The sequence below is a fragment of the Hyperoodon ampullatus genome (assembly GCF_949752795.1).
Source record: "Hyperoodon ampullatus genome assembly, chromosome: X".
Classification (NCBI taxonomy): domain Eukaryota; kingdom Metazoa; phylum Chordata; class Mammalia; order Artiodactyla; family Ziphiidae; genus Hyperoodon; species Hyperoodon ampullatus.
Genome location: NC_136913.1, coordinates 16,693,586 through 16,718,047, shown reverse-complemented (window position 1 = coordinate 16,718,047; position 24,462 = coordinate 16,693,586). Strand labels below are relative to the sequence as shown.

Genomic DNA, 24,462 nt, shown 5'->3' with positions numbered 1-24,462 from the left:
TGAAATCACTATATATATATTAATTAGAAAAATAACTTGTAAAGGTTGAATTAATTAAAAAGCCACATTACTGGTCACCTGTCTTGGCAACACTGCTTTCCATTTTGTGATGATGATGCTGGTGGTGATACTCTGTTATTTATGACATAAAAAGCACTTGGGAATTGACTAAAGCAAAGATAAACCTCTCCAGTCTTAATCTTCTTTAGATAATAACAGGAAATCAGGAGGATCCACCTTTCCTCAGGAAGGAAACCTCTAAAAGTTCTGTCTGACTCCAGTTTATTCTACTCTTGTTAAGGCACTTAGTTCTTGACAATAACCACCTGTGATAAGTCAGCTGCTGTCCAAGAAATTCATAGGCACACAATATTGTTTACTGTATTGGACATTTGCCCATAGGTCATATGATTAAAACTGTCACTACGAGTTAACAATTAAAAAAAAAAATTGAAGCAATTACAGAGACAACTTGAACAATGTGTGATGTTTTTCTTTTCTCCCATGCTTCTAATTCCTTACTTGTGGTCTCATCTACCTCCTCAAGCTTTACCTTATGGCTCCTGGCACATCTTCTTCCCTCAGATAAAGCCACGGCACTGGCAATTCACAAAAGGCTGCTTCATTAGCCCGCTCATTAGCCACTCAAGGTCTGATTCAGACACCCATCCTATGCCTGTCATCACTGACAATTTACACGCCTCTCCCTCAGAGGCCTTGCTTAGGTTTAATTAAAATAAACCAAGTCTAAAAATTACTTGTTGAAGATAGAGTCTAAGACTTCAGAAGCCTAACCAATACATTGTTTACATTTAAGATTATCTCTCTACAGTTAAATTGTACAAAATCCTTCAATATATTTTCCGGACTTCTAATGATTATGGGTACCACTGTCATTTTTAAAGTCAGATTATGAGCACAATGACAAATCATACTAGATAATAATACTTTCTTTAATAGTATCAGAAACGGCCCTAAATAAAAGAATGAGGCAAATCTCTATTGCGTCAGTTAGTGACTTACTTTTTCAACATACTCAAACACCAGGTACAATTTCCCCCTCCGACGAAAGGCTTCCTTTAACTCCACAATGTTTTCCTGCTTGAGAGTACGAAGCATTTTAAGCTCTCGTAAAGTCGTTTCCTTGACTTCTTCATTTTCTAGAATGTAAACAATGGTGAATAGAGTAAAATTAAAGCTTTCAAACCACTATTCAAAAAATTCTAAGAACATTGAAAACATACCAATTTCACTTTCCACTTTGAGTACTTCTGCGTAAGAAGTCCAAGGATGGAATATTCAATATCACATTTTCTTGTTGAAAGGATCAAGAATAAGAAACTTAAAGAAGAAAAGGCTTACTTGACCAGCATGAACCTAATTTTCTGCTTGTATTTTCTTATACTCCTTACTGCAAAGTACATATGTAAAACAGACTTATAGATATGACATATAAATCCACTGTCATTTTAACTCTAACACTACATACTGAGGAAGAAGAAGTTTAAAAGGGTAAAAAGGAATTAGCCACATCAGTGTGCAGAGGAGCCTTTATGCAACATCTGTAGCAGTTGATGTTTTAAAGTTTGGCCTGAAGCTTTGGCTTAAGAGAGCATTTTATTCCCCAGGCTGCATGTGAGTCACCTCTGTAAGCAGAGGTCATATGCCAGGCATGCACAATGCAGGTCACAGTCAAGTTGCAGGGAACTCTAAGGGTGTCTGATCTTCTCTTTGAACAGTGGCTGCTGCGTGTTCCTGCTGTCCTCCTTTGGCACGTCCGTCTGTCCATCCCAGGTAGTGTAGCTATACTGGGATGGAGAACTTAAGCTGAGCCAATACACCCTTCCGTATCATCAACTCCACTCATGATAACCCCCACAGACACAGAGGAAGGACAGAAGTCACATTAACTCTAATGGATCAACTGGCATGGGAGCAGGGAAGGCAATATTTCATGTTAAAGGAGTTTTTATAATAGCTTTAGATTTAGCCAGGAAATTCTAACTGTCATGTTTACATATGTATATACAAGGAAGGATATAGGTTCATAATCCCTTATCTGCATTCCAAAAACCAAAAAAAAAAAAAAAATCAGTCTAAAAATTGAATACTTTTTCTAACTTTAAGGCAAATCTCTTTAGAGGCAAATCCTGAACTAATACGAGACCACTGACAGTCTTTGCTTATCCTACTTAGTATGAATATTCATATGTTGTGCTGTAGAAATAACACCTGATTACAGGATGCTAAAGTGACATGTCATATTTCCATTCTAAAATCTAAAAGTTATGAATTCTAGAATACATTTGGCCCCAAGGTTTTGGGTAATGGTCAGAATCCTAGCTTTAAAGTCTAAGCTGTGTAACCCTCAAGTTCAGGCATGTCTGGGAAGGTAGAAAATAGTTTGGGGACAGGGACGAGAAAGATGAAGATGCCTTCAAGGAAGAAATGTTTCCTAAGCAAGATACACAAGAGAAAAGAACCTAAATGGGGCCCAAGGGGGAGGGGAGATCCTAAATGCAGTACCAGGAGTACTTCTCAGATTATGGTCGCACCTCGCAGTGCGGGATCTTAGTTCCCAGACCAGGGATTGAACCCGGACCCAGCAGTGAAAGCGCCAAGTCCTAACTACTGGACCACCAGGGAATTCCCCTAACCCCCATTCAAACTGAGTTTAAAGAAAAGAGACTATAACAAAACCATGGGCTTTGCAGTAGCCCCAGAATATCTGTAACAAACAGAAAACAAAGTCAACACTCCTTTGTGAAATGGTTAGACAAGGGAAATATTCTCCCTACTTCAAGAAAACTGTTGGAGAATGCTGGAGCACAGATTAGGAAAGGATAGAGATACTGCCTATCAGAAGGCAGGAAGCAGCTGTAGCAAAGGCTGACAGTAGCATGGGCAGTAAACCAGCCCAGCCCACATCAGGGGGGTCAACTGGGAACTGGGTACTCACAGTGCCCATGTCAGAGCATGAAACAGGGGGGCCACCTGGCAGTAGGGGCAATGTGTGTGACATGATTAGGGGACTTCCCAAAGTGGCTGAGAGGCTTGTTGGGGGGATAAATGTCCAGCTGTTCTGTAAATTGGGGCTGGACCAGAGAAGTAGTATTTTGTAACTGTCAGAACTGCTAAAGCCTAGGGAAGCTAAAAGTCTTCAGTCTTATGAAGAAGGTTAACCTGCTTCTCTGCTGTCCCATCTGAGTTACTCCCAAGGTTAGGGTAATCAAACTAAAATCCACCTGTCTCTAAGATCTGCCACACAGATCTCAATATGAAGCAAATAAAATTACTTCTAATAAGGAAGTAATTCAGCAAGAGACAACTATGCTACTCATGACCTGATCCTTGTCTGCATTTCCATCCCCATCTCATGCCCTTCTCTCCCTCCCTCACGTTAGTCTTTTGGTTCCCAAAATAGCCCCAAACTTTATTTTTCAACCTTAGGGCCATTGAGCTTGTTCCCTCTGCCGAGAACTCTCATTATACTACCAGACTCTTTACAGGGCTGGCTCCTTCAGGCTGCAGTTTAAATGTCACTTGATCACTAAACCAAAGCAAGCCTCCATCCCCATGCTAATCCGAGAGCTCTAGGAGGACAGGTTGCTTGTTGTTCATCAACGCACACCCAACCACCTAGGACCGGACCCGGCACAGAGGGGATCAATAAATACTTCCTACACGAATGCCTTCACTGGTGCCATGAGGAAATCCTTGCCCATATGTGGCTAGCTCTTATTCCCTTAAAACATGGGAAGCAGCAATGTGATAGCAAACAATAGGCACTTTGCCCTCTCAGTTTTGAGGACACTGCTTTCAATCTTCTCTCTCCAGAACTTTGAAAGGGCAGCTTTTCAGACAGTTAAGACAAACTGAATTTATTTTCCCCTATTCACCTCTGCCCCGGTAGTCTTCTACAATATGTGATTATAAAAAATGGAGGCTCCAGAAAACCAATTGCACCGAGTCAAGAACACATATATATTTGGTCATTAGAACATCCCTAAGCTATGCTGGAGCTGGTTACAAATAAATGGTGCAACAAAGTCAAAGGTAAATAAAGTTGGAATACCTTTTCTAATCAAAAGCTTGGCGATTTCTTGGCACTGAAAAAAGAGAGCTTTGTATCATTAGCAACTTGTGGCAGTTTCACCTTGCTAACAGATAAAGCCGAATGGCCAAAGCAGAATGGCTATCATAGAAGGAACGTTGGAGTAGGATCTGGGAGACCTAGACTTTAGACCCTTTTAACCAGCAAACACTGTAACTTGTGACTTTGGGCAAGCCATTTAACTTTTCGTTCATAAAATGATTAAATGGGCACTCCTCTGCATCCACACATGTACCGTAAAAAGTCCCATGGCCTTTTCCAAATCTAATAATCCATGATTTCTCTTCATTAAAATCTCATTGATTATGAGCCTAAACCTCATTGAATTTTGGTACTTTGTTTTATATATATTTATATCATTTGAATCTATACTGACTTTGCTAAACAATGGCTAGAGAGAAAAGGGAAACGAGTCTTCAAAAAGCTCACAAAATCACTTAGCATGCAGAGCCAAAACCACCTCATGTGAGCAGCTCATCTTGTTTAGGAAATGAAGGCTCCTCTAATTTGTGTCAGTCATAGTTATTAAAAGTTGAGGTAAGCACTTCGGCACTAAGATTGCAATGAATGGGAACACGTAGAAAGTGGAGTTATTAATTCCCTAAGTGCAAGCAAAATGTACACTCTTCATTATTTGGAAATCCTATCATTTTGTTCCTCTGAGTACTTTTAAGGTTCCTGGCCTACCCCCTGTACTTTATAATGAAAATTGTGGCACTAAATGATCAGATGATCGGGAAAAGGAATGAACATTCCACTTACAAATGCTTCTCTCCTCAGAGGTTCAGAAAGTAGCAAAGCTGCTGAGTGAGCCAGTTTTTTAAAGGTGGAAGCACAGCCCACTAAAGGGGGCACAAACACCCCTGTCTTTCATTTGAAATAATCTCATGGCTTTTTATTTAGGCTAGGCTCCTCCAGTTCACAAATAAAGAAACCAAGTCTAGAAAGAATAACTTTCTCAGGGTAAGTGAAGGGAATGTCACACCGAGTAGAACACAGGGATGGAGGCGCCTTGGTGTAAGGCAGTGAGTGAGCTTTGGAGAGTGAGTCGGAACACCCAAGTCGGAACACCCAAGTCTAGACTCTGCTTCTGCTTAACTATGTGGCAAAGCAGCATGGTGTGGGCGGAAGAAAAACTCAATGAAGATCCTGGGGTCTGTGTCTTAGTCTCAGTTAATCACATACTAGCTGTGGTTCCTCAGCTGTAAACTAGAGTTAGGGTTCTACTAGATGATGCTGAAGGTTCCACCATGTGATTCCTGCTTATGTGCATGCTGATGGACCTGGTCATCAATTACCATGCAGGGTGTTTAGCTTAGTACAGGCAGCAATTATGACAAAGTTATATAAATTCTATTGAGTGATGACTAAATGGTATGGTAGAAAAAGAACATTAAGTTAAAAAAAAAAAAAACTAACCTATTTCTAAGCTTGCCAGTAAGGCTGCAAGTTAATACACCTAAAAAGCAAGAAGGGAGATTCAAAGTAAAAGAAAACAAGTTTTAAGAATAAAGATCACAGGAGCAAAAGAAATGCAAAGATAAGTAAGTGACGAAAAGAAAAAAATCTACAGATGAGCAGAAACTCTTCTGTAAAACTATTTTTAAACAACTGTGGGCTTAGAAAAGAAATCCAGAAATAACTATAACCTACTTTATGAAATCACAGACCTGACATTTTTGTATAGCCAAAGAGGCCTCCCATAATGGACCTTTAAACAGGTACAATGTGGGGAAAAGTCAAGCCATCCTTGCACAAAATCATAAAGGTGCCATTTTTGAGTCTGGTTGCCCTGACTGAAGAAGGAACATCAACAGGAGGGCAAGTAACATGGCCAGGGGGTTTTGAATGGTGGTGCTGCTGTCATATATACCAAAAATGATGAGAAAACTTAAATCTTCAGAGACGAAGGCCAGGTAAAGCACAATGGAAATGTATTCAACCATGAAAGGTGCAAAATGTTCACCAAATCTTAGGAGAATCCCTGAAGTTTGAAAGAGATCCATTTTGGTCATTAAAAAGAAGTGTGGTGAATCATGACTAGCCAGAATGCTCAAGCTTAGTTAATTGATTTCTCTATTTAACCAAGGTTTGGAAAGTTTGTCTCAAAGCCTCTCTTACAGAGAAATCCGGTTCTTGAATTTAAAGATTATGAACCCTTGTTTTCTACAAATATACAAAATAAGAGACCAGAGTTCCCCTGATCCCGAGATCAGGATAGAGATTTCTAGTGTCTGGGTAAAAATAAGGATGAAATAAACTGGAGCAAAGAACAGATGATCAATTAAACATTTTCTCATGATTAAGAACAAAGATGTCCATTCCAAGGTAAAATATTTATCTATAGAAACATAAGCAGCAGCAGGATATGAAATGCAAGCAATTTTGTTTGATATAAAAGCAAAGACACAACCTAAATTCCATGTTAACCATGGATTACAACACAGCTCCCTGAGAGTCAGCCTCCTTGCCATGTACGGAGGCCCAGTGACAAGTGGGGAGGATCCCTCCTCACCCCATCACCTATACATTCAGGAAGGACTGAAAAGTTCATATAAACAGAAGGTGTTATCACATCAGAAGATCCAAATGTTTGTCAAATATAAATTTTAGACCACAGGACTTCTTCAATTAAAGGTTAAACAGTGTTTTTATTCTTGCTGGTCCAAAGCTATCTAATCTATATCAGTGCTCTTGGATTATTTAAAAAATTGAGGACAGCAGACACTGGCACATGCGTGTACATGAAAATGATGATCCAATAGTGATAGAAGATTATCATCTGAACATCAAATCTCATTGTACAAGATTGGAATTATAGGAAAGGTAGGAGGATTAGGCTAAATTTATTATTATACATAGTCTGAAAAGTACCTTTTAACTAAATAATCTCTAGTATCTTTTTGGTCTGTGGTCATTTTTCTCTTCTCAGAAAAATCCAAATATGTACTGAGCAGAATTAATTCTATGGAGACTTCTGGTCAGTTAGGTATTTATTAGTTAATGCTTCTCTGTGGGAATTTACATTAATAGACAAATTTATAATACTATCATTCAGGATATCATTCAGAATTCGTTATCTGAGACTCCACATTTGTGATGATGTATAAAGAAGCAAAAGTCATCGAAACAAGAAAATATTAACAAATGAAGTGATCTCAAATAAAAGTGTCATCACTCAAACATTCCTTCCTTTTAACAGGTGTTGATTCCCACCAGTGTGTCAAAGTCTTTCAGGGAAAATCATAGGCACAGACACTGATAAATGATCTGATGGTGTTATATCAGCTAACAACTGGAGAATAAAAAATGAACAAGGATGAAGACAAAGAAAACAGGAACATACAAAAACCAAGAGAAGAGTGAAAAAGCCTTTTGTATATTTTTAATGACCTTCTTTTTATTGTGAAAGTCATTCACTGACCTAGCCTACAATTTTCCTGTAAAAATTGCCCCACCCTGCCAAAAGATAACAATTTATTCTTTTTTCTAAGAAACAGTACATAGTTGCTATTATAATCTAAATTGTGTTAACTATAAGATAAACTTTTTATAATTTTAGTTTCATTTTTTCAACTTAAACTCCCGATCTAACTTTTTATTTACTATGAAATTTTGGTTTCCATTTTAAATAGTAATCAATTGTCCTGGGATAATAAGGACTTCTTGAACTAAAGAGTGGTCTACCTTAAAGTGTTGTTTAAAAAATGTTTCATGCAAATTTGTGCATACATATGAATTTAACAAGAAAACAGGACATTATCATAATCTTTTAAAGCTAACAGGAGGTAATATATACTCATAAAATATTCCTTGATATAATCAGCATAAGAATACTTGATTAGCTTGAACGTGGGTCAGACCAATTTCAGATCCTATTTCAGTTTAACAATGCTTTCACAGGATTATTTCATTACCTTCACGAAGATTTTTAAACATTGGATTTGGAAAAGTCACTACCAAAATATCAAAAGAATATATTCGGAGTAACTAATAAAAGAAATTCATGAGAGCTATATGACAATAAGGGCAATATTATCATGAAACTGTATTTTTTATTATAATTAGCCTGACTAAAACTTAAGATGATAAACTGATACAGAACTAAGTGGTTTACATAGGGGTTGAATGGACATCCTCACCTATACTAGACTATCTATGTACACTTCACACTCCAAAAGGGTGTTTACCACACATTTTCCCTTACTTTCCATTAAGCACGATACTACTCTGGCGAGAGGAAAAGGGTAAAGACAGAAAAGATTGTGTGAGATCTCCCAGGGAGAACTGGAAACGATAGGAAAGTGTGCCTAGAATAGGCTTAGAACTAAAAAGTTATGAATAACTGGATATGTTTTTAGATTCTATTGCTGAAATATTTAGGAAGTGTCCCTCTAGAAGTATGTATAGGCGCGCTTACAAAGCTGTCCATCTGCAAAGTGGGTGGGTGATGCGGCTGCATGCCTGTGAGGTATGGCAACTGATAATGGCCCAGCAGAGATGAGGGCAGAGTGGATTCATGTTCTGTCAGCTCAGTGAAATAAAAACTGATCAAATGTTTCCTATAATGTTTAGACTATCCATACACCCCTGGGATGCCACAGCTAGAAACAAACTCTCTCACCTCAAAATTATACAAAGTCATTCAGCCACTGACTGCTTTCTACTCCGTTTTACTGCTTTTATTTACAGGTCTTAATTCTGTTAATAGGTCAGAAGCTTCTTGAAAGTATCCAGACCTGATTTACCTTCACTGTTCTTATAGCACCTGGCTCAGTGTTCAATGAGTTTCTTTTTCTTTTCTTTTCTTTTTTTTTTTTTGGCCGTGCCACACGGCATGTGGGATCTTAGTTCCCCAGATCAGGGATCGAACCCGAGCCCCCTGCAGTGGAAGTGTGGAGTCTTAATTGCTGGACAGCCAGGGAAGTCCCCAGTGCTCAATGAATTTTAACAGATACACTACTGATTGCCAATCTGAAGGTACTGTAATTCAGGGACTAATATATTGTTTAATTGAAGCTAAGAATTGGTATTCATAGGATAGAGGTTATGAAGAATTGGGTATTTAGTTTTCTTAAAAACAGCAATGACATACATGGCCTAGATTGCACTGCTTTTCAAAAATTTGATGACAATTATTATTTTTGGTGGTAGCTGATGGTTGACAATGTGCCTTACAAGATGAATGCACAGCCAGAAGTCTTTATATACAGGCAAAGGTCATGCTTTGATCTACTGTTGCAACCACTCTTTTTAGTAGATCACCATTTGTCTCCTGGCCACCTGCGGTTAGCCCAAAGCCAGTGCTCACAGAGCTTATTTCCAATGGTCTCCTAGCGGGTTGGCCTGGGGCTATTGCTTCCCACTAGACTACGGGTACATGACTGGAAGCAGGGCTTTTTTGGTTGTTTTTAAAGAACAAGCTAAAGTATTTTTTTGTTGCCTTCTCCTTAAGGCTGCCAAGCCAATGCTAAAATTCCTGGCTGATGTGCTTGTGCTCCACATAACCAGCACATCAGAGCTGGGTTACATCAAATACTACTGCATCTACCCCAGGAGTTGTTAGTGAGGCCCTTTTGTTATTTAATGTTTGCTAAGTCTCTAAGGTAGGCGTGATGAAACTTCACAAATACAGAGGCTGGTGTCTTACATCACAGTCACTGTGTGCTGATGACGGTAGGCTATGAATGCCTATTGTCACACTTCCAATTAAATATGAAGGTTGATGCTATGGTGGGGCCTCTTACTCCTGCAGCACTTGTTTTCAAATGGCAGGTTGTGACTCATTAGTGGTGACATCAAAGTATTTCATGCCCAAATAGGCACTTATATGAGCAAGAAAGAACAGAAAATGGAGAACCTCACATTAGTAAAATAAGTAATTTTGTGAAACTTTTGCTTCAGTTATATATATGACATTATGTATGAGGATACTGTGTAGGAGGTAAAAAATACTTCTGCTGTGGGATCTCTGTCAAAAAAAAAAAATTGAAAAATTGCTGCCTAGAGCTTCTTAAAGGCCATCCATGTGTGTCTTTGTGGTCAGTTTTTCTACTTGGCTGTATTTGGATGGCCAAGAGTCTGGATTTAAAACCTAATGGCCTAATGAAATGCTTTATTTATTTTTTCTTTTGTACATTACTTTTTTTTGGTGCATTATTTGTTGTTGTTGTTAATCCTTTATTTTAAACTTTCTTGCCCAGGATAGGGTAATTTTAATACTCCTTTTGAAATGGTCTGGATGTGTGACCAAAGCCTCCAAGTATGGTATTTCTTCTTGAAAAGCTTTTATTTTCCCAATGAGTTATCCTAAATATAAAACCATTCCCTCTGTACTGTTTACATACCACTTATCTTTATCTTTCTAGCTAACTAGGAAGCAGAGATCGCAGTAACCAATATTGAAGCCTTTAACATAGCACTTGCTACTTGTGTGAACCCAGGAAGTATTTACTTCAAGTAAGTTTTATCATTTTAAACTGTTAGTATTTAGAAACAGTGTAAATAGCATGTCTTCTATCCAGCATTTGAAGCAAGATTTCCAGTGTTGACTGTCCCTTAAAACACAAGATGAATTTTCTGATATCATGAGATTTGAAAAGATTCACACGGGAGAAACTAAATGTTTCAAAGCAAAGCATGATGATAATTAAGATATATTTACTGAGATTGAGACTGTAAAATCTGAGGAACACAGTCTAATCAGCTAGATTTCATCTCTTCCATATTCTATTCACAAAAACTAAATATAAAAAGAAAAAGTATATATATATATATATATATATACCTTCACTGTCCTTGAATTTCTTGATTGCCACAATTTCATGCGTTTCCTGCAAAGGAAAAGAGGCAGAAGAAAAGTCATTCTCCAGTGTTTTTCAAACAGGGAATCCCAACTGTCTGGGGGTACATTCTGAAACAGAGTAGCAAGAACCCAGAGAATAAAAAATAAATCCTCCTCCTCCCCAGTCCCTCATTTCTCAGTTCCAAAATTCTCTTTCTTACTACCCTGCAGGCATTGTCAGGGAAGGAAAAGGAGAAGGGGGAGGGGCTTGGGGACGAAGAGCAGATTTGGCAATAAAATATGGATGAACCAGCAGTGTCAATGTCTTGAGACTACACAAAAGTGCCAGGATGGCTGACAATAGACTGGCATCTATACTGCCCTCTGAAACCCAGGGACACATTTAATTGGGTTTCTAAGACCAGAGAAAAGGCTTCTATAATACTTGGTAGTTGCTGGTAGCAGAATACCTCTTCCAAGTCTCCTCCCTTCACTTACCTCTTCCTAACAAACCTATCTAGTTGTTCACCAGCTCTTCCCCATTGATAGCCATTTCATATCCAAAGTGGGATAAACATTTGCCACCAAATACCAATCACCAACTTTCCCCTGCCTTTATTTAGCTCTCCTGAACTAGCAGAACTAGTTGGTGAGAAGAACCCTATTTTGAACTGAAAACATCACAAATCCTTTTTTTTGGTCTTTTGTGGCTGGAAGACAAGAAAATAAAGGCTGGGAAGGAAATGAAAACGCTAAAGATTAAGTATAACTAGGCTAAATAATTCATGTAAGATATTCTAGTCTATGAAAGGAATAAAAAAGCTTTTGGTAAAATAATATATAGATTCTTCAAAGCCAACATGTCATATAAAAAGGTCTTCTGAATGATTCAGGCCTGTTCTTTTTTACTCTAAGTGGGTATACTTTCAGATCTGTAAGAGCAAATCTTTTATGAAACTTTGTCCCTGCATCAAAACAAAGACTTGAAAAACAGACACAATACGAGGCAATAACCAACAGGGTACAAAATCATTAACTTATTAAAAATATATGCTTTTCTCCTAGATTCCTTACAAAAGCAAAGAGAATCAAATAAGTAGGGGGGAAAAAAGGAAACTTTTAAAAAGCTACCATTTCAGTCATTATGCTGAAAGACAAACTGAGTCGTAACTCTATCTGTAAATCAAACCCTGTTTCTCACCTGCCCGTTGAAAAAAGAAGAAAATACCAGCTTTCATATTTGTGTTACAGGGGAAAAATTATCTGAAAGTGCTATAGGCTATTGAGGAAAAAAATTCTTATTAAGGTCATTATGTTTTTGTTTTTAAGGGAGGAATAGAATTGTAGAGTACAGAGAGCTTTGGGGATACAATTTATTTGTACATCAGCAGACCTTCTGACTTAAACTCAGCCACCCAGGTACTTTCTGATATTGTAACTGTTTCATTATTGAGAAGGAATAACTGCAAAGTCAAAGTGATGTGGAGGATGATCATCTAGAATATTAGTATAGGTAGTACCAGGTAACTCTGCTAGGTATGCTACTCTCTCTTAATACACTGACACTGTTTTCTTACCCCGCTCCTTTTCAAATGGCTCTAGCTAGCAACCTACCTGTGGCCTAAGAGAAAGTACAAAGCCCTATCAAGAAACTGCTCACAGAACAAGGAAAGGGGCAACAGGATTGCATCCAGGAAGAGAGGAGGACTGCCCACATTTCAACCGAGTGTTGTTCCAGGTACCATTTCATCCTATATTGCACATTTTTTAAATGGCATCCTAAGTGTTAAAACTTTGCCTGATTTTATAAAAGGTCTTGCTTAGGTCAAAACTGTCCACTGATATGACTACATATTTAAATTTATGACTACCATCTTGAAGAAAGAAATTCATCACATTTTTTTCTCCTGGCATCTCATAAATAGAATTTACAGTATAAAACAGTTGCCCGAAGGGGGGTCAAATAAGATGAAATGTTTATTCTTTTATTTATCCTTTCACCGATACCATGAAAATCCTCTTTCTCCTCAACACTCACACACAGACACATACACACTCAATATGGTTTATACATTTACTTATACAACAAAGCCAAACAGACGGAAGTTTTCTACATAAAATCCAATGTTTGGTGGAAAACACATGCAATCGAGGGCAGAAGACGCTGGAAAAAATTTAACATTTTACTTTTATTCAAACTACTTATAAAAATAATACAAACTCATATAAAAGAACATAAAGGGGTATAAGAGTATAAAAGGAGCATAAAAAGAAATAAAAAAATATATAACCCTTCCTAATAACATTTTGGTATATTTTCTTCCAGTAAATTTTTCTCAAATTGGAAGAATTTGAGAACACATATATTGTGTTGTGTGTTGCTTTTATTTCACTTGATATTGTATAAGGAACATTTGACCTGTCATTAAATAATTTTTAAAACCACCATTTTTAATGGATAGTTATTTAACCAGTCTATCAATGAACATACTTCAACATCTGCATCTTCATTTCCATAAAGTAAATTCTGTAACCGATATAACTGGGTTAAAGGGTATGAACGGTAAAGGCTCCTAATACTGCCAAACTGATATACAAAAATATATCACTTTACAGTTCCCTTCAGCAGCATGAGAACCCACGCTACAACCATAGCCAACACTAAATACAATCATTAAAAAAATCTTTAGACACCAATGAGATCAAAGGTTTGCTTCTATGAACTGGTAAGTGAAATAAGGTGTACTAAGCTTAATGTTTTTCTTACTGATTCATGAATGTGAACTTGTTGACAAATTTTGTTACAAATATTTTCCCCAGATTGTTGTGGACATGGATTTGGGTGTTGTTGTTATTGTTGCTGAACATAGTTTATTATTATATAGTCAAATTTATTGATACATGCCTTTGTTATTAGGTGCACAACTTTTGTGCTCAAACTCCTTACTTAGCTTGTATATGATTAATATTCATCCACATTTATCTGTCTTGATATCTCAATGATTTAATCTTGTTCTTTAAGTCTTTATTCACTTGTAATTTATTTTAATATGCTATATGGTGAGGGAATCTAAATTTAAATTTCTAAAAACTGAACCAATTTTCTCAATACCTTTTACCATGGATTTTTAGTTCTGCTGCATCTTAGCATCCTTATATATATATACTCTAGATTTTCTTTCAGAGCTTTTTAATCTAGTCTATACTATTGACCTGTTGATTCTTATGCCAGAACCAGTTTAAATTACTGTGACCTTAAACTGTTTTAAATTACTCTGGGGTTACTGACCCTGATACTTCTTATATCATTTTGTTAAATGAATTTATTATTGAGAATAGGTTTTGGCTGCTATATTTAATTTGTAATTATACACACATGAGCTATTATATTTAGTCTCTCTCTTTTTTTTTTTTTTTTTGTTATCCTCTTGCTATATCTGACCTCATTTTTTTGGGCCACATTTTGCAGCATGTTGGATCTTATTTCCCTGGCTAGGGATGGAACCTGTGCCCCCTGCAATGGAAGTGTGGAGTCTTAACCACTGCACTGCCAGGGAAGTCACCTATATTTGACCTTTTTGTTAATGTATAATGTCCTTGTCTCTTGTAACCTTTAAAAAAAAAATTAAAGTCTATTTTGTCTGATAATATATAATATAATCACTTGTTCTCTTTTGGTTACTATTTCTGTGGAATATCTCTTTCCATTCTCCCACTTCAACCTTTTTGTCTCTTTGGATCTAAAGTGAGTCTTTCATAGACAGCATATAGTTGGATCATGTTCATTTTTATTTTTATTATTTTTAAAATTTTTATTGAAGTATAGTCGACTTACAGTGTTGGATCAATTTCTGCTGTATAGCAAAGTGATTCAGTTTTACATACATATGCTTTTTCATATTCTTTTCTATTATGGTTTATCACAGGATATTGAATATAGTTCCCTGTACTATACGGTAGGACCTTGTTGTTTATCCACCCTATATATAATAGTTTGCATATGTTAATCCCAAGTTCCTAATCCTTCCTTTCCCTACCCCTCTCCCCCTTGGCAACCACATGCCTGTTCTCTATATCTCTGAGTCTGGATCATTAAAAAAAATTTTTTTATTGAAATATAGTTGATTTACACTGCTGTGTTAGTTACAGGTGTATAGTCTCTATTTCTTTACATATTTCCTATGGTGGTTTTTCACATATTTGAGTGTTCAATTTGCATTAAGTTTTTGCTCAGCCACTATTTATCTTTGGATGGCTTTCTGAGTAAGTATCCTATTTTCCAGGTCTTTACATATATCTGAAAGTTCTCACACGTGAATGGCAACTTGGAAGGCACAAAATTCTCAGGAAGACACCCTTATGTTCTCCACCATCCTCAGGGTCACTGTAAGGTTGTGTGTCCTGCAAAGCCCTGGAAAGTGCCATTCACATCATAGATGTCTCAGGTTTGTATGTTTATTAAAGCAACTTTCCAGTAGTTAGGAGTAAAGTGTCTTGTCATAACAAAATCCGTCCACTAAGATACTTTTCCAAGAAGAAGAAAATGAAGGGAATTCCCTGGCAGTCCAGTAGTTAGGACTCCGCGCTTTCACTGCTGAGGGCCCAGGTTCAGTCCCTGGTCAGGGAACTAAGATCCCACAAGCCACGTGGCTTGGCCAAAGAAAAAAGAAAAAGAAAAGAAAATGAAAGATCTTAAAAGAATTGCCATTTTCTAATCCACATAAGGCTCCAAATGGGCTAGCGATGCCCTGATGGTCTTCTGGTATTTGTGTTGTAGAAAAGAACTCCGAGGTCAATTTGGTTTTTGTTCGGATGTAGATAACTTCTTTTTTTCTGCCTCGATGCTGTTATGCTGTTAGGACTTTTCCTTTTCCTTGGAATGGAAATTATAAATTATCAGAATATATCTAGGGTTTTTCTTCTAGCAACCTTAAATGTTGTTTCTACTCCTATTTTTTAAATACTTTCCATTAGAAATCTTGTAACTTTTAGGTTGAACTTTTCACAATTGCTTTATGTTTTGTTTACTACTGCATCACAAATGCCTAGAATGGCAGGCGCATAGTAGGTGTTCAATAAATGTTCTTTTACTTCTTTCATTTTAGGTTTCTTCATCTTCTTTCCTTATCTCAGCCGACTTCTGCAATTTTTGCCTTGTTTCAGCTTGTTATCACTATAGAGGTCATATCCTCCTGGCTTTCCTTCAGGAGACAACTTCATCTGCTTGTTACAAAAAAAATTCTTTTACAACTATGTGTTGCTCTTAAATATTCAGAGCAGTGAAAGAAATGGGTAGCCATGTCTTTTCATAAGCCGCATCCTGACTCCCATTTTTAACTCATCCTCACTAAGATAAGAAGAGACCCACCACGCTTGGTGTCTGGCAGCAAAACAGGTAGTTGGGTTTTTTAGCAACCTCAATTTCAAAGGCAGATTGATGCACCAGAGCCCAATTTCAAAACCTGGATCCTTAGCAAACATCTTTCCAGTTGGGTTGGGTGGTCTGAGGCTGGGCCGCGTGTGGGCATCGGTCCAAGTCTTTTCCTATTCCCTTTGGACAGTTTTCCCTATTCTGGTTCAGAAAGTAGAACAGGTAGCATGTATTGTTCAATCTATCCCCCTGGACTTTGCCAATGACCTTCAATGTTCAGTTTCTTAGCTTACAGAACTTTTATGAGTTTTTGGTTTTGCTTTTAAATAAATTCACGCCACCACCCTGAGAAGCTACATGTAATACAGGTGTAGACAAAGAACAAATATATGAAAAATAACTCCAAAGAACTGCATTTTAAATTCAACTTATTCACAAAAGCACACCATTGCCCCCACAATGTCTGCAAGAGAATGTCACCAGCTGTAGTTAACAAGATAGGTGTAAACTGCTTACTTGTTTAAGCAATGAGTTAGTTAAGAGCTCACATTTTAAATAACAAGCTAAGGATGTAATAAAATATATAAGTAAACACTAATGATAATTCCATGTCTCACCCTTTATTTTGCCTCAAAATAGGAATTATATTACTTTGGAATGCAGAAAGACAGAGGTTCCTGAATCGTACTACTACCTTCATGAGGGAATAAGCTATATCAAGGCATTTAACATTTCCCAAAATAAATTTCTAAAACTGAAAAAAAAAATTAGAAAGAGAATGAAAACTAAATTTTGTGAATAGTAACAAACAGAAAAATACCTCTAGGGCTTATATTTCTTTTTTAAATTTATTTTATTCCTTTTTTGAATTTTATTTATTTATTTATTTAATTTTTTTGCGGTACGTGGACCTCTCACTGTTGTGGCCTCTCCCGTTGCGGAGCACAGGCTCCGGACGCGCAGGCTCAGCGGCCATGGCTCACGGGCCTAGCCGCTCCGCAGCATGTGGGATCTTCCCGGACCGGGGCACGAACTCGTGTCCCCTGCATTGGCAGGCGGACTCTCAACCACTGTGCCACCAGGGAAGCCCTTGAATTTTATTTTATTTATTCCTTTATACAGCAGGTTCTCACGAGTCATCAATTTTATACACATCAGTGTATACATGTCAATCCCAATCACCCAATTCATCACACCCCCACCCCCCTGCCGCTTTACCCCCTTGGTGCCCATACGTTTGTTCTCTACATCTGTGTCTCAATTTCTGCCCTGCAAACTGGTTCATCTGTACCATTTTTCTAGGTTCCACATATATGCGTTAATATATGATATTTGTTTTTCTTTTTCTGACTTCACTCTGTATGACAGTCTCTAGATCCATCCACGTCTCAACAAATGACCCAGTTTCGTTCCTTTTTATGGCTGAGTAATATTCCATTGTATATATGTACCACACCTTCTTTATCCATTCATCTGTCGATGGGTATTTAGGTTGCTTCCATGACCTGGTTATTGTAAATAGTGCTGCAATGAACACTGGGGTGCATGTGTCTTTTTGAATTATGGTTTTCTCTGGGTATATGCCCAGTAATGGGATTGCTGGATCATAGGGTAATTCTATTCTTAGTTTTTTAAGGGACCTCCATACTGTTCTCCATAGTGGTTGAGCAGCTTTTCAAGTGCTTCTCGGCCATCTGTCTGTCTTCTTTGGAGAAATGTCTATTTAGGTCTTCTGCCCATTTTTTGATTGGGTTGTTTGTTTTTTGAATATTGAGATGCATGAGCTGTTTATATATTTTGGAGATTAATCCTTTGTCCGTTGATTCGTTTGCAAATATTTTCTCCCATTCTGAGGGTCGTCTTTTCATCTTGTTTATGGTTTCCTTTGCCGTGCAAAAGCTTTTAAGTTTCATTAGGCCCCACTAGTTTATTTTTGTTTTTATTTCCATTACTCTAGGAGGTGGATCAAAAAAGATCTTGCTGTGCTTTATGTCAAAGAGTGTTCTTCCTATGTTTTCCTCCAAGAGTTTTATAGTGTCTGGTCTTACATTTAGGTCTCGAATCTATTTTGAGTTTATTTTTGTGTATGGTGTCAGGGAGTGTTCTAATTTCATTCTTTTACATGTAGCTGTCCAGTTTTCCCAGCACCATTTATTGAAGAGACTGTCTTTTCTCCACTGTATATCCTTGCCTCCTTTGTCAGAGATTAGTTGACCATAGGTGCGTGGGTTTATCTCTGGGCTTTCTATCCTGTTCCATTGATCTATATTTCTGCTTTTGTGCCAGTACCATATTGTTTTGATTACTGTAGCTTTGTAGTATAGTCCGAAGTCTGGGAGTCTGATTCCTCCACCTCAGCATTTTTTCCCTTAAGACTGCTTTGGCTATTCAGGGTCTTTTGTGTCTCCATACAAATTTTAAGATTTTTTGTTCTAGTTCTGTAAAAAATGCCATTGGTAATTTGATAGGGATTGCATTGAATCTGTAGATTGCTTTGGGTAGTATAGTCTTTTTCATGATATTGATTCTTCAAATCCAAGAACATGGTATATGTCTCCATCTGTTAGTACCATCTTTAATTTCTTTCATCAGTGTCTTATAGTTTTCTGCATATAGGTCTTTTGTCTGCCTAGGTAGGTTTGTTCCTAGGTATTTTATTCTTTTTGTTGCAATGGTAAATGGGAGTGCTTCATTAATTTCTGTTTCAGACTTTTCATCATTAGCATATAGGAATGCAAGAGATTTCTGTACGTTAATTTTGTAACCTGCAACTTTACCAAATTCATTGATTAGCTCTAGTAGTTTTCTGGTGGCATCTTTAGGATTCTCTATGTATAGTATGTCATCTGCAGACAGTGACAGTTTTACTTCTTCTTTTCCAATTTGTATTCCTTTTATTTCTTTTCCTTCTCTGATTGCCGTGGCTAGGACTTCCAAAACTATGTTGAATAACAGTGGTGAGAGTGGACGTCCTTGTCTTGTTCCTGATCTTAGAGGAAAGGCTTTCAGTTTTTCACCATTGAGAATGATGTTTGCTGTGGGTTTGCAGTATATGGCCTTTATTGTGTTGAGGCAGGTTCCCTCTATGCCCACTTTCTGGAGAGTTTTTATCATAAATGGGTGTTGAATTTTGTCAAAAGCTTTTTCTGCATCTATTGAGATGATCATATGGTTTTTATTCTTCAATTTGTTAATATGGTGTATCACATTGATTGATCTGTGTATATTGAAGAATCCTTGCATCCCTGGGATAAATCCCACTTGATCATGGTGTATGATCCTTTTAATGTGTTGTTGGATTCTGTTTGCTAGTATTTTGTTGAGGATTTTTGCATCTATATTCATCAGTGATATTGGTCTGTAATTTTCTTTTTTTGTAGTATCTTTGTCTGGTTTTGGTATCAGGGTGATGGTGGCCTCATAGAATGAGTTTGGGAGTGTTCCTTCCTCTGCAATTTTTGGGAAGAGTTTGGGAAGGATGGGTGTTAGTTCTTCTCTAAATGTTTGATAGATTTCACCCGTGAAGCCACCTGGGCCTGGACTTTTGTTTGTTGGAAGATCTTTAATCACAGTTTCAATTTCATTACTTGTGATTGGTCTGTTCATATTTTCTACTTCTTCCTGGTTCAGTCTTGGAAGGTTATACCTTTTTTAAGAATTTGTCCATTTCTTCCAGGTTGTCCATTTTACTGGCATAGAGTTGCTTGTAGTAGTCTCTTAGGATGCTTTGTATTTCTGCGGTGTCTGTTGTAACTTCTCCATTTTCGTTTCTAATTTTATTGATTTGAGCCCTCTCCCTCTTTTTCTTGATGAGTCTGGCTATCGGTTTATCAATTTTGTTTACCTTCTCAAAGAAACAGCTTTTAGTTTTACTGATCTTTACTATTGTTTTCTTTGTTTCTATTTCATTTATTTCTGCTCTGATCTTTATGATTTCTTTCCTTCTGCTAACTTTGGGTTTTGTTTGTTCTTCTTTCTCTAGTTCCTTTAGGTGTAAGGTTAGATTGTTTATTTGAGATTTTTTTTGTTTTTTGAGGTAGGCTTGTATAGCTATAAACTTCCTTCTTAGAAGTGCTTTTGCCGCATCCCATAAGTTTTGGATTGTCATGTTTTCATTGTCATTTTTCTCTAGGTATTTTTTGATTTCCTCTTTGATTTCTTCAGTGATCTCTTGGTTCTTTAGTCACGTATTGTTTAGCCTCCATGTGTTTGTGTTTTTTACGTTTTTTTCCCTGTAATTCATTTGTAATCTCATAGCATTGTGGTCAGAAAAGATGCTTGATATGATTTCAATTTTCTTAAATTTACTGAGGCTTGATTTGTGACCCAAGATGTGATCTATCCTGGAGAATGTTCCATGCACACTTGAGAAGAAAGTTTAATGTGCTGTTTTTGGATGGAATGTCCTATAAATATCAATTAAATCTATCTGGTCTATTGTGTCATTTAAAGCTTCCGTTTCCTTATTTATTTTCACTTTGGATGATCTGTCTGTTGGTGTAAGTGAGGTGTTAAAGCCCCCCACTATTATTGTGTTACTGTCCATTTCCTCTTTTATAGCTGTTACCAGTTGCCTTATGTATTGAGGTGCTCCTATGTTGGGTGTGTATATATTTATAATTGTTGTATCTTCTTCTTGGATTGATCCCTTGATCATTATGTAGTGTCCTTCCTTGTAACATTCTTTAAAGTCTATTTTATCTGATATGAGTATTGCTACTGCAGCTTTCTTTTGATGTCCATTTGCATGGAATACTTTTTCCGTCCCCTCACTTTCAGTCTCTATGTGTCCCTAGGTCTGAAGTGGGTCTCTTGTAGAAAGCATATATATGGGTCTTGTTTTTGTATCCATTCAGCAAGCCTGTGTCTTTTGGTTGGAGCATTTAATCCATTCACTTTTAAGGTAATTATCAATATGTATGTTCCTATGACCATTTTCTTAATTGTTTTGGGCTTGTTTTTGTAGGTCCTTTTCTTCTCTTGTGTTTCCCACTTAGAAAAGTTCCTTTAGCATCTGTTGTAGAGCTGGTTTGGTGGTGCTGAATTCTCTTAGCTTTTGCTTGTCTGTAAAGCTTTTGATTTCTCCATCGAATCTGAATGAGATCCTTGCCAGGTAGAGTAATCTTGGCTGTAGGTTCTTCTTTTTCATCACTTTAAATATATCATGCCATTCCCTTCTGGCTTGTAGAGTTTCTGCTGAGAAATCAGCTGTTAACCTTATGGGAGTTCCCTTGTATGTTATTTGTCATTTTTCCCTTGCTGCTTTCAATAATTTTTCTTTGTCTTTAATTTTTGTCAAAAAATTACTATGTGTTTTATTATATTTCTTCCAGTATTCTCAAGATCCTCCACCTCATAAAAACCATGCCTCAACCAGTGAACAACCATACTGAACACAGAGACTTGTAACCAAAACTCATTCCTGCTACTGACTGTCTAAAGTTTCTCAGTCATTGCTTTATTCCCAGAATCAACTGTCGCTTCTTAAGATGTTGGCAAAGCAACCGATTGGTATTAACAATCATAACATTTACTAAGTTATTTTAAATGCAGTTACATAACTTGATTTAATTATGCTTTGGAACAGTGAATTCTCTAAACCAATCATACACTGTTGTAAGGAAGTAGCAAGAGTCATTGTTTTAAATTTTTGCTCTGTAATTTAAAATATCCAACATGCATTATGAAACAGAACAGAAAAAAATACTGATTTTATTTTACTCTGCTATTCATGGATTAAAACATTCCAAAGGTTATGCTCTACAATTCATTTTCTAATTATTCTTTGAGGAAGCCCTTCCTTGGGAGAAATTCTTTATTTTTTCATCTAGATAGCAGGAATACAACTTGACAACTAAAGTATTTTAAAGTATTTCAATCTGCCTTTGGTTTGCAAATATCACACTATGTGTTTTCAAACAATGATGTGCTCATTCAGCAGAAGCAAAATCCTACAAACATAAATATTATCACCTTATAGACAGATATGGTAACTGAAAAAGTATGCTTTATTTTAGGTTATTATTTTTAAGTACTTTTGTGCCAGGGTCTGTGCTTCCCATGTATTATTTCATTTAATCTTCAAATCAATACTCTGAAGAGAATCATCATCATGTTCATCTTACAGATGAGAATGTACTGAATTTTAAAGTAGTTCCATAATTTGCCCCAAGATCATACAACTAAGAAGTAATAGGGCTAAATTTTTAAACCCAGGAAGATTGATTCTGGAGGCCATTTCTCAACCATGGCAATGCTATTCACTGTTGCGAGCCATATATGTAAGTTCTATTGTTGAAAAGAAACACACACACACACACTCTCTCTCTCTCTCTCTCTCTCTCTCTCTCTCTCTCTCACTCCTGGGGAGGGGGAGGCATAATTATTTCTCTCCTGTGTTTTCTCAAAAGTACACGTTAGCACCAACAAAACATTTCAAATAGTTTTCTAATGTCTGTTGTATTTATACAACTAAAAGAATGTGCAAATATTTCATTGTTTCCATCTTTAGCTATATTCCAACTTGTATTTCACAGAATCTTCTCAACTTAGACAAATTGTTTAAGTTATTTTTACATTATGAGAAAAATTATAAAATGGGAGTAAATTCAAGCAAAGAATACATTCCATGGCAGGTAGATACAATGGAGCTAATAGAAATACAAAACATTATCCAGGATACGCAATGATAAAAACCAGACTCTTTCCTAAGGAATCCTTTAAAGATCTTTCCTTGACTTGTATTACTTATTACTTGTAAACTACCATAGTCTGCCAATACTAAAAGTTAGATTAACTCCTACATTTAAGCACTGCAGACTTAATCAGGAAAGATTAATACCCAGGGGAGCATTTCAGTCAGTCAGCTAAGAACTATCTATTGGGCCCCCGCCTTATGTGAGTTTTTTTATGTGACATCCTAGGTTTAACATGAGTGAGTAAATAAAACATCTCATACATACAGAAGCTTACATCCTGGTGTGTAATACATGATAGTAAGTAAAAATTTATGACAAAAGTTAAAAAGTATGATGAATGTTATATGATATGCTACAGAAGTTTAAAACAGATTGATCATGTTAATATAAAGAAAAAACTGCATAGTCCTTTGAGATTTAAGTTTATAATATGTTGGTTTATTTGCTTCTGATCTCTCTCTTTCTGAAATGTGAAATGTCATAAATATATCTTCGTTCATTCCCATTCCTTCTCTCCCCAGAGGTAACTTTCACTCTGAAGTTGGTATGTACTGTTCCCATGCACATTTTTATTACTACCGATGAATTTACCCATAAGCAAATTTACTACTATTTTGTACATTAAAAATCATATAACTGGCATGTTACTGTACACACCTTTTTGCAACCTTCTTTTTTTTTTAAGTACAACATGGTATATCTGAGATTTAAACATAAATCTAGTCAACTGGGGATAATTGTGGCCCCCAGAGGACATCTGGCCATGTCTGGAGACACTTTTGGTTGTCACTATGGGGTGTGGGGGGTACTTACATCTAGTGGGTAAAGGCTACAGATACTGCTGAACACCCTACAGTGCACAGGACAGTCCCCACCACAAAGAATTACCTGGCCCCAAATGTCAAAAGTGCTGATGTTGAGAAACCCTGCTCTAGATTATTCATTTTAACGGTTTTGTAGTAGTCCACTATAAACACTCCCCCTTAAAAGAGACACTGACCATTTGTTGAGATCAGGTAAAGCTTTGGAAAAGACTAATACACTGTGAAAAGAAATTTTAGTTGAAAACGGGATGATTAAAAGATTAATTCTTCAAAAATTATTAAAGCTATTAATCATGGCACTAAAATGTCTACATTCATCTCATTTTCATAAAACAATGATTACTTTTATAATAACTTTTGCAATATGGCTCCATTAGAGCATTATATAGTGAAATACCAAAAGATAAATTAAAACATTCTTTTTTGTTGTTAAAAACTCTCACATTTTAAAAAGCATTATAAGGAAAACTCCTAATGAATCTACTTCATGCTCAGACTCTAAAAAGAGGATAGTCTTATGAAAATAGTACTACATCATCAAGAACATGAGAGAGCATGCAGCCAAGAAAGGAAGATGTGGGAAGTGGGATCTTACAAAGAAAGAGTCTTCTATAAAACAACTGCCTTCAAGCCAAGTCAGTAATAAAATTCCTACATAACAAAATCTATTT

The 24,462-nt window shown here is 36.7% G+C and overlaps 1 protein-coding gene across 1 annotated transcript in view; it reads right to left on the bottom strand.

The window, feature by feature from the left end:
- The window catches only part of CDKL5 (cyclin dependent kinase like 5), a gene marked incomplete at its 3' end in the record, with an annotated part of 159,782 nt that overhangs the window by 67,038 nt on the left and 68,282 nt on the right, over positions 1 to 24,462 (bottom strand). Inside the window, exons 4-5 of the mRNA XM_079727568.1 lie at positions 10,902 to 10,947; positions 1,024 to 1,160 (exon numbers count right to left, since the gene is read on the bottom strand). Coding sequence (XP_079583694.1) covers positions 1,024 to 1,160; positions 10,902 to 10,947 — 183 coding nt within the window. The remainder of the gene's footprint in view (positions 1 to 1,023; positions 1,161 to 10,901; positions 10,948 to 24,462) is intronic.